General features: G+C 47.4%; 1 protein-coding gene across 1 annotated transcript in view; it reads right to left on the minus strand.

Moving 5' to 3' along the window:
• Window positions 1-1,624: 1,624 nt before the first annotated feature.
• Window positions 1,625-19,909, minus strand: part of LOC311321569 (adenylate cyclase type 3-like) — a gene marked incomplete at both ends in the record, with an annotated part of 41,144 nt that continues 22,859 nt past the window's right edge. The window contains 13 exons of the mRNA XM_084453564.1: window positions 1,625-1,807; window positions 2,889-3,013; window positions 6,623-6,749; window positions 7,239-7,355; window positions 7,544-7,690; window positions 8,278-8,436; window positions 9,082-9,163; window positions 9,691-9,992; window positions 15,438-15,554; window positions 15,690-15,777; window positions 16,713-16,874; window positions 17,378-17,493; window positions 17,599-17,697. Coding sequence (XP_084309690.1) covers window positions 1,625-1,807; window positions 2,889-3,013; window positions 6,623-6,749; window positions 7,239-7,355; window positions 7,544-7,690; window positions 8,278-8,436; window positions 9,082-9,163; window positions 9,691-9,992; window positions 15,438-15,554; window positions 15,690-15,777; window positions 16,713-16,874; window positions 17,378-17,493; window positions 17,599-17,697 — 1,824 coding nt within the window. The remainder of the gene's footprint in view (window positions 1,808-2,888; window positions 3,014-6,622; window positions 6,750-7,238; window positions 7,356-7,543; window positions 7,691-8,277; window positions 8,437-9,081; window positions 9,164-9,690; window positions 9,993-15,437; window positions 15,555-15,689; window positions 15,778-16,712; window positions 16,875-17,377; window positions 17,494-17,598; window positions 17,698-19,909) is intronic.

Here is a 19,909-nt window from a genome sequence, read left to right on the forward strand (position 1 = left end):
GCAGTCTGTATGTCGTGTTTCCTGTTTTGTGAGTGTGACCAATAAGCCCCACTACTGGAAGGTTCTGCTGCCTCCTGCCTTTTTCATGATCACCACAACAGTCATCCGAGAATGTCTGCCGATGACATGTCTCTGACTTGTATCTGAAGTCTGGGAGCCAGGACTGTCCCTTGTGGGGCTCCAGTGTTGCTGACCACTCTCTCTGACACACAGCCCTGAAGCCTCACATACTGTGGTCTATAATCTAGGTCAGGTCACCAGGAGGGTGTCCACCTCCATTGTCCATAGCTTGTTTCCCAGAAGTAAGGGCTGTATGGTGTCAAAGGCACAGTCAGAGAACATGATCCTCATAGCAGCGCCAGCCCTGCCCAGATGGGAGTGGGCGATGTGTAGAAGGGGATGGTGACGACTCGGCCCAACTGGAATGGTGTAAAACTGTCTGACTGAATCCATGTAGAACTCATCTCATCACTCATTATCCAACATACTGTAGGTGATATGGCATAAGATGCTCCGTCCACTGAGATTTGACATGTAAATCACCTGATATGACTACAGGATGACCTGATATTAATTGAGGGATTAGATCACGTGATTCATCATCTGGCAGGAGACTCAAGGTTCCACTAGGCAGGAAGAACAGACACAAGAAATAATTTGTGCCCCTGCTCTAACTATTCAGGGACATACTGTAATACAATAAGCCACACCCACCCCCAAAGCCCAAGAACACTGTTGCTGCTAGAAATTTATTTTATTATGTCTTTTATGCATTTTAGTTGTTTTTTATTGTTTTTTATACTGTTGCCGGAGTGCCAAAGACACATTTCCATTACATGTCAATTTAATGGACAATAACGTTTTTCTTATCTTATCTTAAAACAGGACAATTCCATGCAGCTAACTATCATCTTCATACTCTGAGCCTGACACATTACTGAGTAGCCCATAGGCCTACATTGAGCAAAACTGAGAGTAAGAAACAGAGAGCAACACTGACACCCTGAGGACAAAAACGGTACATCAACTAAAGTCAATCACGGCTGGTTGTACAAAAACAGTCAAGACATTAATTTTTTTTTTTTTTTTTAATTAATGTTATAAATACAAAACAAATTTAAAGCAGTGTTTATATTACTGAACCTGAGGTCAACAGTTAGAAAAAAATAAGGAACATGGAAGATAATATCTGTGACGGGCCGTTAACAGGATGGTTCTGAAGCACTACATTGATTGATACCAGTTTAGTAACCACAGTACTGACTTATAGAGCAGACAGCATATTGATATCTGTTATGCAGTTCTATGACATATTTGCCTGTATCTTGATATACTTATATGATATCCTCATAGTACAAGTGTTTGTTTTCATGTCTTTAGAAACCTTGCATTAACTGTTACCCTGTCTATGATGCTCTAGGGCCTAGTCTGTTTCTGTCATAGCATGTTAGTGTGTGCCCATAGGTTGTATGTACAGAGCACATGACTGGTTAGAATGACATCAGTGTGTAAATGTGTATGTCTGAACGAGTGAAAAGTAGATGTGTTTGCATACAGTATCTCTCCAGACGTGGTTGTGTGTTTCTACCTGTGTCCGTAAGTGTGCCTTTTCTCCAGGGAGGAGCTACGACTGGTCGGCTACTTGGTGAGGGAGAGTGGTGGTGGTGGTCAGGCCGTTACTAGTGGGCGTGTCTTTGCCTTTCATGAAGAAGGTGAGCAGCTCGCCCTTCCCCTTGACGAAGATGGGCCCCCTGCGGACGAAGCGGAAGCCGTACTCCTTCAGGATGTCTTGGCAGTCCTCCACCACCTAGGGGGCAGACAACAGGAAACTCTTCATCTGTCTGCCTGTGGAAATGAGGCTTGAAAAATGTTCAGCTTCAAAATGGAGAATGGAAGTTTTGTGCAATTGTGTGTCTATACTCTATACGATGTACACACTATTCAAGTTATTCATCTTTATTGATTACATTGTATAATCGTCGAGAACAAAATGACATAAGAATGGTCAATGAAAACTAAAAAAGTGAAAAATGTAGATCACAGGCTGATCCAACATGTGCATTTCATCATGACAACTCATAATGTGGCTCAGTAGTGTGTATGATCCCCGCGTGCCTGTGTGCACTCCCGACAACGTCTGGGCCTGCTCCTGATGAGATGGCGGGCGGCGTCCTGGGGGATCTCCTCCCAGACCTGGACCAGACCTGGACCAGACCTGGACCAGGGGATCACTGAGCTCCTGGACAGTCTCCTCCCAGACCTGGACCAGACCTGGACCAGACCTGGACCAGACCTGGACCAGGGGATCACTGAGCTCCTGGACAGTCTGTGGCGCTACTTGGCGGTGGCGGACACATCGGTACATAACGTCCCAGAGGCGCTCGGGTGGATTCAGGTCTGGGGAACGTGAGGACCGGTCAGTGGCATCAATGCCTTCGTCATCCAGGAACTGCCCACACACTCTGGCCACATGAGGCCGGGCATCGTCCTGACCCAGGAGGAACCCGGGGCCACTGCTCCAGCGTGAGTGACCATGGGAGCTGGACTACCTGTGGGCTGCAGGTACTGCCTCATGCTGCCAGCGATCACGAGGGAACTAGCAAAATGTAAAACTACAGAAAAATCATTCAGGAAGCAAAACCATTTCCTTTTCGGGGGTCGTCTTGCTGTTGCCTCTTCTGTTCACCTATTGTCTTTGACCTTTCATTTGCACCAAAGCATTCAAAACCCTTTATGCTTCCTAAATGGACAGATCTCAGAAGTTCAATTGACTTGGTGTTATACTGTGATGATTAAGTGTTCCCGTATGTGTGTGTATGTGTGTGTGTGTGTGTGTGTGTGTGTGTGTGTGTGTGGGGGGGGGGGGGGTGGGGGGGGGGGGGGGTTACCTGGATGTTGCCCATTACCCCGGTAGACTCCATCCTGCTGGCTACGTTGACTGTGTTGCCCCAAATGTCATAGTGAGGTTTACGGGCACCGATCACTCCAGCCAGCACAGATCCTTTATTCAGGCCTGAGGAATATGTAACACGCACACACACACACACACACACACACACACACACACACACACACACACACACACACACACACACACACACACACAGATAGATGCATGCACTTGGGTACAGACACACCTGATGAGGAAACATATCAACTAAAGAGAACCTGCAGAAGATCTGAGCGTATGTGGCGAAAAACCAAGCTACAGGTCCACCATGATATTCTCAAAGAACATCTCTCTGCTTTTAATAAAGCAATAAGAAATGCAAGGAAAGACCACTTCTCAAAATTGATATCTATCAACCGAAATAATTCAAGAGTGCTCTTCTCAACAATTGATAGCCTAATAAACCCTGCCGTAAAAACACCTGATAACCTGCTCTCTACCTCCAAATGTGAGGAATGTGCAGCTTACTTCAGAGATAAGATTATGAATATTAGGAGGAATATCACTCAGGAAAGGCCATGCATCCCGTTCACAGATCCTCTCCCTCCATGCAATGGACATATGAGCCTGTTTACACTGATTGACACAGAAATGTTGAGAAAAGTAGTATCCAAACTCAAAACCTCCACATGCCTGCTGGATCCCATCCCCACCGATTTTTTCAAAACTATTTTTGACTCTGTATCCAATTACATTTTATCCATTGTTAATGAATCCCTATCTACAGGTGTCTTCCCACCAATACTTAAAACTGCTCTGGTGAGACCCGTACTGAAGAAAAACAACTTAGACACTTCAGTTTTTAGCAATTTTAGACCAATCTCCAACCTTCCCTTTTTGAGTAAAATTCTGGAAAAATTTGTTTTCAAACAGATTAATGATTTCCTAGCTACAAGTTGTACCCTTGACCTTTTCCAGTCCGGCTTTCGCGCCCACCATAGCACAGAGACGGCATTAGTCAAAGTTGTAAATGACCTCAGAATTAATACTGACTCCAAAGAGCTTTCTGTTCTCGTCCTCCTGGACCTGAGTGCAGCCTTTGATACTATAGATCATGCAATCCTCATCGAAAGACTGGAAAAGTGGGTTGGCCTCTCTGGTCCAGTCCTAAATTGGCTTAAGACCTATCTAACCGGTCGTGATTTCTTCGTCGCCCTCGGTGAACATAGCTCAGGAAAGATCGCTATGACCTGTGGGGTGCCCCAAGGATCGATCCTAGGACCTCTACTCTTCAGCCTGTACATGCTGCCCCTTGGCAGTGTCATCAGGAGGCACAACATTAGCTACCATAGCTACGCAGATGATACCCAACTCTATATTTCCGTAACACCCAGTAACTACAGCTTGGTTGACTGCCTTGTCAAGTGTATTACGGATATAAATGTATGGATGTCACATAATTTCCTCCAACTAAACCAGGACAAAACAGAAGTACTGATCATTGGAGAAAAAGCTGAAAGAGAGAAACTAGCTGCACACTTAAAAACTCTGGAAATTGACAACAATTGCCAGGCTAAAAACCTAGGTGTCATACTTGACTCAGATCTTAATTTCGAAAACCACATCAAGAATATTACAAAGACATCTTTTTACCACCTAAGGAACATTGCCAAGGTGCAACCCTTTCTCTCTCAGGCTGACACCGAAAGATTAATGCATGCTTTCATCACAAGCAGGCTGGACTACTGCAATGCTCTACTATCAGGCCTACCAAAGAAAGCAATCTCTAAGCTACAAATGATACAGAATGCTGCAGCACGAGTCCTCACTAAGACTAGACGAAGGGCACACATCACACCAGCCTTAAAATCACTACACTGGTTACCAGTCAACTCTAGAATATACTTTAAAATACTATTACTAGTCTATAAATCTCTCCACAATCACTCACCAGAATATATTTCAAACATGCTTGTTAAGTACATGCCCAACAGACCACTCAGATCCTCAGGTACTGAACTTTTAACAGTTCCAAAAGCCAGGACCAAGAAACACGGAGAGGCAGCTTTTAGTTTCTATGCCCCCAACCTCTGGAACACCCTGCCGGAGTGCCTAAGAAGGGCCGAAACAACGGAGATCTTCAAACGAGACCTCAAGACGTACCTTTTCGACCTAGCCTACAATCACTAGCCAGGACCTTGAGATACAGAAAGGCAGCCTCAAACCTACCTGTGAATCCTCTGTATACATTGGTCCAGTAGATGCCCCACTGTCGCCCGCAGACAATAGATACCCCCGTGTCAGCTGTGGATGTTGTAGTACTTAGTTAACACACACACGTACACACAGGCACACACCAGTCCACATCCAGCTTAGGCCTAGACCTGGGCCCAGTTCCCTTTCCTCACCCTAACCCGGGTCCGTATCCTTTTCCCACCCCCACCCTACCCCCGACCCCTGCCTCTAGCTGGACCCAGGCACACCTACACTCACGCTCACACACACACAGACATACACCAGTCCTGGGTTTGGATCCCCTCCCCCTCACCCTAACCCGGGTCCGTATCCTTTTCCTATCCCACCCTACCCCTGACCCCTGCCTCTACCTGGACCCAGGCACACTCACACTCACGCTCACACACACACAGACATACACCAGTCCTGGGCTCAGATCCCCTCACCCTAACCCGGGTCCGTATCCTTTTCCTACCCCCACCCTACCCCAACCCCTGCCTCTATCTGGGCCCAGGCACGCACACACACACAGACACACATCAGGGTTTGCCACACCTCTCCCATGATGCTCTTAGCCTTTCTTGCTCTGAAAATGTAGTTTGACGTAATGTATTACTCTATATATGGCTCTGTGTGCTACTAACCCTGTTCTGCCTCCCCTCTCCCTAGTGCCTCTCTCTCTCCCTCCTATCTTCTAACCAGGTCCAGTGGATGCCCCACTGTCACCAGCAGACCACCCTGAGTCCGATAGATACCCCTGTGTCTGCTGCAGATGTCGTAGCAAATTAGTTAACGCACACACACGTACACACAGACATACAACAGTCCACTTCCGGCTTTAGGCCTGGGCCCAGTACCCCCTTCCCCTCACCCTAATCCGGGTCCGTATCCTCTTCCTACCCCCACCCTACCCCTGACCCCTGCCTCTACCTGGACCCAGGCACACTCACACACACACTGACATACACCAGTCCTGGGCCCAGTACCCCCTTCCCCTCACCCTAACCCGGGTCCGTATCCTTTTCCTACCCCGATCCTACCCCTGACCCCTGCCTCTATCTGGGCCCAGGCACATTCACGCACACACAGACATACACCAGTGTTTGCCATGTCTCTCCTATGATGTTATTAGCCTCTCTTACTCTGAAAATGTAATTTAATGTTATTTATTGCTCTATAAATGTTCTTAGCCGGTAGACAAACATACTCCAGGAGCTTGCTCGATCGCCTCGTTGAGAGGGGTCAGGGAAGAATTTTAACAGCTCACTTATCTGGCCCCCGGGTGATTACTGTTTTTTTTCTTCCCTCTGGAATATGTAGGGGTGGGTCGTATGCCCACCTCCCTTGTTCTCTGTAAAGCGCATTGTGTTGCCTCTGGGTATGAAATGTGCTATACAAATAAAGCTTTGATTGATTGATTGATTGATGGTCAGATGGACATGGATCATTTTAAGGGAAAACAGACACACACACACACACACACACACACACACTGACCTATACGGAGCATGAAGTTGTTGAAGGACTGCTTGTTGAGGTTGGTGAGCGTGACCTTCATGGCCAGAGCGAAGTCCGCCAGGTCAGCCAAGTGCTGCCAGCGCTCCCTCAACGACTGGTCCTCAGGCTGGAGATATACCATACTGTCTTCATCATCATCATCATCATCATCATCATCATCATCATCATCATCATCATCATCATCATCATCATCATCACCACCATCATCATCATCAACATTATTATCATCATCATCATCATGATAAAGACGATTTACATCTAACTTGATAGTTCATTGAGGACCTGTTTGTCAGTGCAGTTTGTGTTTAGGTGGACATCGATTGGGTGGTAGTTAGGTGGACATCGATTGGGTGGTAGTTAGGTGGACATCGATTGGGTGGTAGTTAGGTGGACAGGGATTGGGCGGTAGTTAGATGGACAGGGATTGGGCGGTAGTTAGGTGGGCAGGGATTGGGCGGTAGTTAGGTGGACAGGGATTGGGTGGTAGTTAGGTGGACAGGGATTGGGCGGTAGTTAGATGGGCAGGGATTGGGCGGTAGTTAGATGGACAGGGATTGGGCGGTAGTTAGATGGGCAGGGATTGGGCGGTAGTCACCTTGCGGTTGCAGTACCCGTTGGTGTTGCTCTCTGGTGTGACGCCTGAAGCAGCCATGTAGGTGCTTCCTATGGTTTTGATCTTAGTGATGCAGAGGAACTCAGTCCTGTCCAACAACTGACATGGAAAAACCAGAAGGATTACATGGTTATTGAAACTCACTCATGTTGAATGTCTGATTCATACTGTTGGCAACATCAACAACCCCTCCCTACACACACACACACACACACACACACACACACACACACACCCACTCTTTCTCTCTCCCACATCAACAAACAGACACACTGAGGATGACTCACGCTGTCGAAGTCGGAGATGATCTCGTTGAGGATCCTGAGGCACTCGATGCCCCCGTTGTTGATTCCCTCCTCGGTGTAGAAGTGGGAGAAGTTGGGGATGGAGGCGAACATCACGCCGATCTCGTCGTATGACTGGCTGTACAGCTCCTGGAGGAGGAGACCAGGGTGGGTGAGAGGGCCGTATGACTGGCTGTACAGCTCCTGGAGGAGGAGACCAGGGTGGGTGAGAGGGCCGTATGACTGGCTGTACAGCTCCTGGAGGAGGAGACCAGGGTGGGTGAGAGGGCCGTATGACTTGCTGTACAGCTCCTGGAGGAGGAGACCAGGGTGGGTGAGAGGGCCGTGTTCTGAACTGGCCTCCCTCACCTGCCTCTCCGTTCACTGCTCCTCACTACCGCTTTGTTCAGGGGCCTAAGGTGTCACCGTCCTCTCTCTCTCTCTCTCTCTCTCTCTCTCTCTCCCTCTCTCTCTCTCTCTCTCTCTCTCTCTCTCGCCATTGTGTGTGTGTTGCTTGGTGCTGGTTGTGGTTTGTTTTTCAGATCATAACTGTATAGTTTTAACATTTCTTGTTCGCTTGTTAAATGTTTATTGTGAGGATGTTTCAAGAGCATCAAAAGTCTCTCTCTCAATCACTCTCTCTCCCCACCCTCCCCCACCCCCTCTCTCTTTCTCTGTCTCTCCGAATCCCTTCCCCCTCCTCTCTCTCTCTCTCTCTCTCTCTCTCTCTCTCTCACCTCGTCTCTCTTCTTGGAGCCCAGGAAGTGTTTGGCCACGTGTTCAGGCAGCATGTTGGTGACCAGAGCTTTGTTGCAGCGCCTCATCTCAAACACCCTCTCCTTCTGGTCATGGACCTCCATCTTCCACAGGAACAGCCGGCGCGACTGCCGCTCCCCCTGGGTGTGTGTGTGTGTGTGTGTGTGTGTGTGTGTGTGTGTGTGAGAGAGAGAGAGTGTGTGTGTGTGTGTGTGTCAGGTGAGAAGAGAGAATCAGTGGCAGGTGTCAGGTTGATTTTATTTGGCTAGATCCCAACGGCCTCGCGAGCCCATCGTGATCTCGCCAGCCCTCGTTCTGTTTCTCTACTATTGGGCCCGTCCAATCAGCGTCCGGTTTAATTGATGATGAAAATAATAACATGGCGCTGCTGTTGAGGAGGTTGGTGTCAATGCTGCAAAGCAGTACTTGGATCAGAACCGGTGGGCATCATTTTATTGAAAGAACCACAAAAACCTGAATCCAAGGCTTTTCCCAGGGGGCAATGTTTTCGCTCTTCAAGCGACTGCGCTCGGAAGCTCCGCCGGTTACGTTGGTCAATGCAATGAATAGATCCAATCGCATGCCAATAGTTTTGATTGACGCCCACTGGCACCGCCTCCAGCCCCGACGGTTTCCACGGCTGCGTGGCCAGACTGCTCCGTGTAGAGAACCAGAACGCAAGCTCACCAGACCGGGATGGTCTCACAAGACCGGAAGGTCTCACAAGGCTAGAGGGTCTTTCCAGACAGATCGTGCTGCCTGGCATTGAGGAGGATGTCACTCACATGGCGGGCAAAGTAGTAGAAGCTGACCATCATGACGATGATCATCATTGTCATCAGGTACTTGGAGGGTACCGTAGCTGTCCTGAGGGGGATAGGTGAAAGGCGGGGCAGGAGAGAGTGATAGAGAGGTTAAAGTCGTGTTTGTTCCGTAGAGTGTACAGTAGCTGATTATCATGTGAAACACATTACATTACAGTCATTTAGCAGACACTTTTATCCAAAGTGACTTGCAATAATTGCATTTAACGTAGGTAGTCAGTTAGTGTACTACTACTCGCTAGAACTCACAAGTGTATCTCCTTTCTAAACAAGTGACAGAGCATAATCTAGGTGCTTAAGTCAGAGGATTGTTGTAGTACTTCTTGAAGAGGTAAGTTTTGAGCCTGCGGCGAAAGATGGGCAGCGACTCTGCTGTCCTGACGTCAGTGGGAAGTTCATTCCACCACTGTGGAGCCCGGACATAGAGCTGTGACCGCATCGATCGACCGCAGGGGCCACGGAGTGACAGGGCAGCCATTAGGTATAGCAGAGCGTAGTGGTGGTCACCGCGCAAATACCGTACCGTACACATTCTCAGCACCTCACCGAGCTGAATGCTGGGCCTCTCACCGGTAGCTGGAGAAGTGTACGACGTCGTACACGTCGTAAATCTCCCTCCAGCTGTAGATGTTGACGGCGCCCGTCGCCACGACAACCAGCAGCATGAGCCCCAGCTTGACCAGGTGGCTGACCTGCACCAGCATGGCGGCGGCCATCAGCGACAGCACCGCCATGTAGCCGTAGTAGCGGGGGTTCTGAGCACAGCCGGCGTGGCCGAGCGAGGCCAGGGAGAGGCCGGCGCGGCCGAGCGAGGCCAGGGAGAGGCCGGCACTGGTGTTGAGGAGCAGGAGGGGCGGCGGGTCGCAGCTGAGCTGTGACGTTGGGGAAAGGTTGAGAGAATGCTAGGGTACCGTCAGGATAACGTTTGACAAATGATCACAGTGAGGAGTACTGCAGGGTGAGTGGCTGAGCCCATTAACATTGTTGGAATGTTGAACACTGTCAGGGCTTAACACCATATTGACACCATCAGGGTTTAAGACCATATTAACACCGTCAGGGCTTAACACCATATTAAGACCATCAGGGCTTAACACCATATTAAGACCATCAGGGCTTAACACCATATTGACACCGTCAGGGTTTGACACCATATTGCCACTGTCAGGGCTTAACACCATATTAAGACCATCAGGGCTTAACACCATATTAATGGTGCAGTATGCAGTTTGGCTCAGAATAACTTTTTGTTATATTTTTTGCAATTCTCATTACAGTACATCTTGACAGGAATCAATACATAGAGTGATCTGACACTAAGATTAAATAAATCCGTAATCTGTGGAAGTCGCAGTAATAAGTGCATCCACATTTACTGGTACTCCTACATTTTTGAAGTTGGGAGCACCAATGGTACCAAGCACCAATGGTACCAAGTCCACATCTGGCTTAGGCCTGGACCTGATGCTCTTAGCCTTTCTTGCCCTGAAAATGTAATTTAATGTAATTTATTGCTCTATAAATGTTCTTAGCCGTTAGACAAATATATTCCAGGAGCTTGCTCCAGGTTGCCTGTTTTAATATATGTGTTGCTTTTATGGCTCTGTGTGCTACTAACCCTGTTCTGCCTTCCCTCTCCCTAGTGCCTCTCTCTCTCCCTCCTATCTTCTAACCAGGTCCAGTGGATGCCCCACTGTCACCAGCAGACCTCCCTGAGTCCGATAGATACCCCTGTGTCTGCTGTGGATGTCGTAGCATTTAGTTAACACATACACACAGACATACACCAGCCCACTTCCGGCTTTAGGCCTGGGCCATAGCAAACACACACCAGTATTTGCCATGTCTCTCCTATGTTGTTTTTAGCTTCTCTTACTCTGAAAATGTAATTTAATGTAATTTATTGCTTTATAAATGTTCTTAGCTGGTAGACAAACATACTCCAGGAGCTTGCTCGATCGCCTCGTTGAGAGGGGTAAGGGAAGAATTTTTACAGCTCACTTATCTGACCCCCGGGTGATTACAGTTTTTTTACTTCCCTCTGGAATATGTAGGGATGGGTCGTATGCCCACCTCCCTTGTTGTCTGTAAAGTGCATTGTGTTGCCTCTGGGTATGAAATGAGCTATACAAATAAAGCTTTGATTGATTGAAGTAAAAAAGTTAATTTTGAGCACCTAGCAAGTGTCATTTGTTTTCCCCCAATTTAGAGGAGTGGCTTTGGAGGGAGGCCGGGAGGGGCAGGGATTTTGTCGGTTGCATTTTTAAAGATCTTTCAGATCACAAACTGCCTACTGCACCTTTAAAACTGTCATGCTTAACACCATATAGAGTGCCTAGGCGGAAGCAGGAAGAGAAAACCGCCATGGGACATAAAATCAGAAAAAAATATGAATGGTAGTGAACGGCGTGAGAAAAATGATTTCTTGATCCCAACTGAATTGTGCCATGACCATCATATATGAACTTTGTCAATTTAAAACATAAATGTTCTTGGTTAATTCACAAGTTAGCTAATATTAGCTAGCTGACATTACACTCGTTTAATACTCACCAAAAACCTTGTAAAGCTGATCTTGCATGCCAGCTCTTACAGAACTGACTAACTCTCCTTTCATATTCCTGTAGCTCTCAACATGACCAGACTTAAAGTGATTTTCACCTCTTTTAATAATTAAACTCATTATGCTTTAAGTATTATAACAAACGGCGACTTTCTTGACTTGCAAAAATATGTTTTAAATTGACAAACATCATAGGTGATGGTCATGGCACAATTAAAACGGGATCAAGAAATTATTTATTTATTGCCATTGACTACCGTACATCATTTTTCCAAATTAAGGTCCCATGGGACGGCTCTTCCTGCTTCCGCTTAGCACTCTATTATCCCTGGCAGGGCTTAAAGGACAATGCTCGTTTTTGACAACCTGGACCTTATTTACGACATATTATAAGACGTTTGACTCACCGAGATCACTTTGGTGTAGTTCGGAGGCATGTAGAAGAAATGTAAAATCCAGCGCGTGCCAGTATATCCATGTAATGGCGGTGGTGGGGGCACCGAGAATGCAGTTTCTAAAAATCTATTTTCTGCCGCAAAACGTTTGTTTTCATCAATCTGTATTGATGAATCGCTAGTTGTGCTTACATAGAGCATGCCTGTTGTGGTTTTCACATGCCATGATCTTTAGAAACGTCTTTCGAAACGAAATAGGTTCCTCACTTGCTCCAGCACTAATGCGCACAGCGCGCAATCGTTGCTCCAGCACGCTGTGCGCATGCGTGCTGGAGCAAGTGAGGAAGCTATTTCGTGTCTAAAGTCGTTTCTAAAGATCATATTACAGAGGCATGTGAAATACCACAACAGGCCTATGCTCTCTATGTAAGCACAACTAGCGATTCATCAAAACAGATTGATGAAAACAACCGTTTCGCGGCAGAAAATAGATTTTTAGAAACTGCATTCTCGGTGCCCCCACCACCGCCATTACATGGATATACTGGCTCGCGCTGGATTTTACATTTCTTCTACATGCCTCCGAACTACACCAAAGTGATCTCGGTGAGTCAAACGTCTTATAATATGTCGTAAATAAGGTCCAGGTTGTCAAAAACGAGCATTGTCCTTTAATGCTATGGGTGGGACGATAATTATCGTCCTACAAGATATTGCGATATAAAAATGCAGCGATAGGCATCGCAGAGATGAAAAACTGTCTTGCAGTTTAAAAAAAATGGAAAAAAAATAAATTAAATTATATATATATATATATATGAGAGAAAAGAGCTGTACAAAATTACTATTGGGAAAATAACAGCATTGTTTTGCATTTTGTGTTTTTCTAATAAACAACTATTTTTCCAGTCATATATTCATCACTCAAGTTTTGTTAAAAATATAGTTGCAATATTGTATTGTATCGATATTGTGAACCTAATATTCTGTATCGTATCATATTGTGAGATTAGTGTATCATCACACCACTACTTAACACTATATTAACACTGTACTAGAGTGCAGCACCTTTCTTAAGTAATGGTGCCTGTTCGGTTAATTTGGCAAATAGTAAAAATAGTAGTTTGGCAAATAGTAAAAAAAACATTTTAGACACTGTCTTTTTTTGGTACTACACACCCTAATGGACATCTATGCATCAATTCCAAGAATACAGTTTTTGTGCACCAAGGATTCACACGACGGGAATCTCATGACAGTTTATTAGACAAATATTGTGCCAAGGCGCTGTAATAATGATCTGTAGAAATAATAAGGCGCTGTAATAATGATCTGGAGGTCTTGTTCTTTCCTGACAGAGAAGCAGTAAAGTGTGAAGCAGGCTTTCCCAGCGGGGCCGTCCAAATGAGACAGACAGCCAAGGAGCTAATGGACCCCTGTGGGATCTGGTGCTCAGACACATAAAAACATTGATGAGGGTGATCCTGAACAGGTGAGAAGACACACACACACAAGTACACACACACACACACACACACACATGCTGGCATGCATTTGCGCACTGTGGCACCCCGTGAGCTCAGCCCCGCCCCTGCCAGCCTCTAGGACAGGTAATTGATCGGTCGTTAGGTCAGATCACCAGCCTCCAGGGACACCAGGTGCGGCTTATCAGCAAACGAGCTGGGGAGCCTTCAGAAGAGAGGACCCAGGACCTGGGAGGGGGGGGGTCTTCAGAAGAGAGGACCCAGGACCTGGGAGGGGGGGGGGGTCTTCAGAAGAGAGGACCCAGGACCTGGGAGGGGGGGGGGGGGGTCTTCAGAAGAGAGGACCCAGGACCTGGGAGGGGGGGGGGGTCTTCAGAAGAGAGGACCCAGGACCTGGGAGGGGGCCTTCAGAAGAGAGGACCCAGGACCTGGGAGGGGCCCTTCAGAAGAGAGGACCCAGGACCTGGGAGACCTTCAGAAGAGAGGACCCAGGACCTGGGAGACCTTCAGAAGAGAGGACCCAGGACCTGGGAGGGGGCCTTCAGAAGAGAGGACCCAGGACCTGGGAGGGGTCTTCAGAAGAGAGGACCCAGGACCTGGGAGGGGGGGGGTCTTCAGAAGAGAGGACCCAGGACCTGGGAGACCTTCAGAAGAGAGGACCCAGGACCTGGGAGGGGGCCTTCAGAAGAGAGGACCCAGGACCTGGGAGGGGTCTTCAGAAGAGAGGACCCAGGACCTGGGAGGGGGTCTTCAGAAGAGAGGACCCAGGACCTGGGAGGGGTCTTCAGAAGAGAGGACCCAGGACCTGGGAGGGTCTTCAGAAGAGAGGACCCAGGACCTGGGAGGAGGCCTTCAGAAGAGAGGACCCAGGACCTGGGAGGGGGGGGGTCTTCAGAAGAGAGGACCCAGGACCTGGGAGGGGGCCTTCAGAAGAGAGGACCCAGGACCTGGGAGGGGGCTTGTGTAGCGAGGTGTGTACCGACAGGTAACGTTGTACAATTGTAAAGCCCCAGACTAATCTGTCCCTAGACTAATCTGTCCCCAGACTAATCTGTCCCCAGACTAATCTGTCCCCAGACTAATCTGTCCCCAGACTAATCTGTCCCCAGACTAATCTGTCCCTAGACTAATCTGTCCCTAGACTAATCTGTCCCCAGACTAATCTGTCCCCAGACTAATCTGTCCCTAGACTAATCTGTCCCTAGACTAATCTGTCCCCAGACTAATCTGTCCCCAGACTAATCTGTCCCCAGACTAATCTGTCCCTAGACTAATCTGTCCCCAGACTAATCTGTCCCCAGACTAATCTGTCCCTAGACTAATCTGTCCCCAGACTAATCTGTCCCTAGACTAATCTGTCCCCAGACTAATCTGTCCCTAGACTAATCTGTCCCCAGACTAATCTGTCCCTAGACTAATCTGTCCCCAGACTAATCTGTCCCTAGACTAATCTGTCCCCAAGGACCCAGAGGCTCCAGGACACCTGTGCCACTGACCTAAAGAACCGATCCCAGAGAAGGGGAACCGGTCCCAGAGAAGGGGAACCGATCCCAGAGAAGGAGAACCGATCCCAGAGAAGGGGAACCGATCCCAGAGAAGGGGAACCGATCCCAGAGAAGGGGAACCGATCCCAGAGAAGGGGAACCCGTACCGCTTCCAGGAAGGAACCCCTGAGATATATTGTTTTTCCCCTTAAAGCCGTTGAGGCAATTTGTTACAATTTTTGAGTGAATAAAGGCCCTGGGAAGGGCTGGTAACACGGCCGTTTTGTGTGGACATGCGCTGCTTTCAGGTCAGCCCGCCAGGGTATTCTCTCACACACACACACACACACACATACAGTATACATACACACACAGAGAGATGCATCCTCACCATATCTGCCACCTCAGCCATGATGAGAACAAAGATGGCCGCCATGGCCCAAGTGTTCCTCGCCCAACGTGTCCGATCAATCCACACCGAGAATGACACCAGCCTCTTGGAAAACATCTGTCACACACACACACACACATGCACGCGCACACACACACGCACGTGCACACACACACCACAGTTATCATGGTTAATTATTAAAAACATCCTAATATTGTTGTCGTCCTCCTCCTCATCACCAGTGTAACTCACTCTGGGGACGACGGCGGCCAGGGAGCAGATGGAGAGGATGAACAGCAGCACCTCTCCGATGGCCAGGGTCACGTAGTTCACTACCAGCCTGCAGAGGGACAGGCCAGAGGGCTCAGCTCACCTCTGCTCTCATAAGGTGCACCTCGCCAGAGTCTCTAGCATGTGGTGGTGTGATGCATTACAATATGTTGGATGTTGGATGACAGTACGTATGAGTCTAGAGAACCTATATGTCAGCCAGGGTGTTTACATTGATTGCAGTATGTAGTATGTCTGATCTAATACTGTCAATGGGAGATAAAGTAGATGGATAGATGGATGGATGGATGGATGGATGGATAGATAGATAGATAGATACTGTAGATAGATAGATACTGTAGATAGATACTGTAGATAGATAGATAGATAGATAGATACTGTAGATAGATACTGTAGATAGATAGATAGATAGATAGATAGATAGATAGATACTGTAGATAGATACTGTAGATAGATAGATATATACTGTAGATAGATAGATACTGTAGATAGATACTGTAGATAGATAGATAGATAGATAGATAGATAGATAGATCTTATAATAGATAGTATTAAGAGTAAGGACAACAAAAACAGGAAGGACAACAAAAAGGCACAAGCAGGATTAAAAGAAATGTACAGTAAATGTAGAAAAAGGATGTGCAACACAAAACCAAAATATACACGAGTACAATACAATAAAGTGTGTGTGGACTCACAGTGGGTCTATGAGGACCTCAGTAGTGTGTGTTAGTGTGTATTAGTGTGTATTATGCTGTGTGTGTGGACTCACAGCGGGTCTATGAGGACCTCAGTAGTGTGTATTAGTGTGTATTATGCTGTGTGTGTGGACTCACAGCGGGTCTATGAGGGCCTCAGTAGTGTGTATTAGTGTGTATTAGTGTGTATTATGCTGTGTGTGTGGACTCACAGCGGGTCTATGAGGGCCTCAGTAGTGTGTATTAGTGTGTATTAGTGTGTATTATGCTGTGTGTGTGGACTCACAGCGGGTCTATGAGGACCTCCATGGCGGCGGTGGAGAAGAGCACCAGGCAGCAGCAGCAGAAGGCCAGGCCGCTCTGCGTCTCCTTCTCCGCAGAGTACCGCCTCTCCAGCTCGCCGTCCCGGAACTGCAACGACGTGGGGCTGGTCTGGTGCTCCTTCACACTGACAGGGGAGAGGGGGGGGAGAAGAGAGAGAGAGAAGAGAGAGAGAAGAGAGAGAGAGAGAGAGAGAGAAGAGAGAGAGAAGAGAGAGAAGAGAGAGAAGAGAGAGAGAAAAGAGAGAAGAGAGAGAAGAGAGAGAAGAGAGAGAGAGAAGAGAGAGAGAAGAGAGAGAGAGAAGAGAGAAAGAGAGAGAAGAGAGAGAGAGAAGAGAGAAAGAGAGAGAAGAGAGAGAGAGAAGAGAGAAAGAGAGAGAAGAGAGAGAGAGAGAAGAGAGAGAGAAGAGAGAAAGAGAGAGAAGAGAGAGAGAAGAGAGAAAGAGAGAGAGAGAAGAGAGAGAGAAGAGAGAAAGAGAGAGAAGAGAGAGAGAAGAGAGAAGAGAGAGAAAAGAGAGAAAGAGAGAGAGAGAAGAGAGAAGAGAGAGAAAGAGAGAGAGACAGAATGGTTAAAACGCCTGCTGTTTTTAGAGATCTCACCTCTTATGTGGTGCTTGGTCTGAGACCTCACATCTCTTTGTTCTCTCTCTCCAGGAGCTGCTGGTGCAGAAGTCTGTTCAGCTCCTGCTCGCTCTTCTGTCCGCTCACCCGTCTGTGGGCAGTCCTGTCTGGCTGAGGGCCTGCAGCCTGGCCCACGGAGGTCACGGAGAGGAGGACCTCATTAGTAAACAGCCTGCTGTGTGTGCGTGTGCCTGTGTTTTGTCCAGGTAAAAGGGGAGGGGTTAGAGCTACCTGTTTGGACCCGGTGGGCCGGACTGAGCTCACGCTCCCGTTGGTCTCCCTGGTGTTGACCAGCTGAGGAGAGTTTCCATGGGAACCTGCGCCGGGTTTCTGGGAAGAGGGAGGAGTGGGAGACAGAGAAGGGTGAAAGGTGAGGTACACACGTACAAGTGATGGCATTTGAGGGTGATTTCTTGATATTAGGTGAACTGGACCGACCACTAAGGGGCCAAAACGACTGTGTCGGCAGTTTTAGAGCAGCCAGAGGGAGTAGATGGGGGTTAGGAGACCAAAAGAGATATCAGACAAGATGGTGCTGAGTACGGACACTTTGTTTTGCGTTCCTCAACGGCCTTGCAGATGTTTTGCTTATTTTATTGATGTAGCCTGCAGCTACCTGGATAATCCTATACCTGATATTGAGACCGTCAACACAAAATGGCACTAAAATATATGCTGATAAAACCATTTAGTTTATAGAGAAATAAGGTTGCACTGAATTGGGTTGCACTGCGAAGTTCTGGTTAACAGATCAGGCTATAAACAGGCTATAAACAAGTTCTTTCACCTATCTAGCTATCATTATATCTGCCTATTCAAGCCATCATCGGTTAACTGCCAAATTTAAATAGGCTATAAACAAGTTATATGTGCATTAACCAGCTATCGGTATCACCTTACCTTATCTAGCTAGCAAGCTATCTGTCTTGCCAGGCAGCTTAGCTATCATTGTAGACAGCTAGCTTGTAACAGCTAGCTTGGTCTAGTGGCTTAAGAAGGTGACCCAAACTGTAATGTTATTAGCTTCTATGCTAGCTACACACCTAAACACAGGATATTGTTAAGATTCACATGCTGCATAATAAAACATATGGTAGCTAGCGTTAGCCACTGTGCAAGGCATTCAAAGATGGCTGCCCATTCAAAGATGGCTGCCCATTCATTCCAATGAGCAGGTCAGTCACATTAATTAGGCATACACATCAGGTACCCACAGCAGTGGAGAACCGCTAAGCCAAGCAACCTCATAATGGACACTGCACTCTCTTGGTGATGAAGAATGTAGGACTTAATGAAATTGATTCACAGACTGGAGCGGTTGTTGAGATAATCACGGGCATCGTCCGGCTGGTCGATCCTCCATTGGGCTCTTTGTAGTAAAATCATCATCTTGTAGCCTAAATGATTATTCTGTTGTTGCTGCAAGGCTGAGGAGACAGAACCCAAGCAGCTGACTCCCTGATACTGGTATGAAGCACATCACGTCCGTCACACGCTCCTGCAGATTCATGCTCTACAACATCAGGAGGATTCACCCTTTCCTCACTGATGAAACAGAGCAGGTACTCATCCAGGCCCTGGTCATCTCCCGCCTGGACTACTGCAACTCCCTCCTTGCTGGGGCCCCGGCGTCAGCCATTAAACCTCTGAACTTGTCCAGAAAGCTGCTGCTCGCCTGGTGTTCAACCACCCCAAGTTCTCCCACACAACTTCCCTTCTCCGTTCCCTACACTGGCTCCCTGTAGCGGCTCGCATCCAGTTTAAAACTCTGGCGCTAATCTACAGGGCAATGAAAGGAACAGCCCCCTCCTACCTCCAGGCCATGGTCAAACCCTACACCCCCATCGACCGCTACGCTCTGCTACCTCACTCCAAGGCCCCTGCGGTCGATCGACACGGTCACAGCTCTTCTCTGTCCTGGCCCCGCAGTGATGGAATGAACTGCCCACTGATGTAAGGACAGCCCATCTTTCATCGCAGGCTCAAAGCTCACCTCTTCAAGAAGTACTACGACAATCCTCCCTCCTAAGCACTTATTGTTTTGTATTGTATTGTATTGTATTGTACTTTAGATTGCTATTCTTGCACTTTGCCTTCAGCACTAGATTATGCTCTTAGTCACTTGTTTTAGAAAGAAAATGCACTTGTGAGTTCTGGCAAGTAGTAGTACATTGGCTTTTCCTACGTTAAATGCAATTATTGTTAGTCGCTTTGGAGAAAAGCGTCTGCTAAATGACGTGATGTAATGTAATGTAAATGTAATGTAATGTAATGAAGCACATTACAATAAAGAAATCTTGAATCTTGAGGGAAATATCAATCAATAGAGGGAAAGAGAAAGAGACACAGAAAGACAGAGATGGAGAGAAAGAGAGAGATGAAGAGAAAGAGATGGAGAGAAAGACAGAGATGAAGAGAAAGAGATGGAGAGAAAGACAAAGATGAAGAGAAAGAGATGGAGAGAAAGATGGAGAGAAAGATGGAGATGGAGAGAAAGACAGAGATGGAGAGAAAGACGGATGGAGAGAAAGATAGAGATGGA

The sequence above is a fragment of the Borostomias antarcticus genome (assembly GCF_949987555.1).
Source record: "Borostomias antarcticus genome assembly, chromosome: 19".
In the NCBI taxonomy this organism is placed as follows: Eukaryota; Metazoa; Chordata; class Actinopteri; order Stomiiformes; family Stomiidae; genus Borostomias; species Borostomias antarcticus.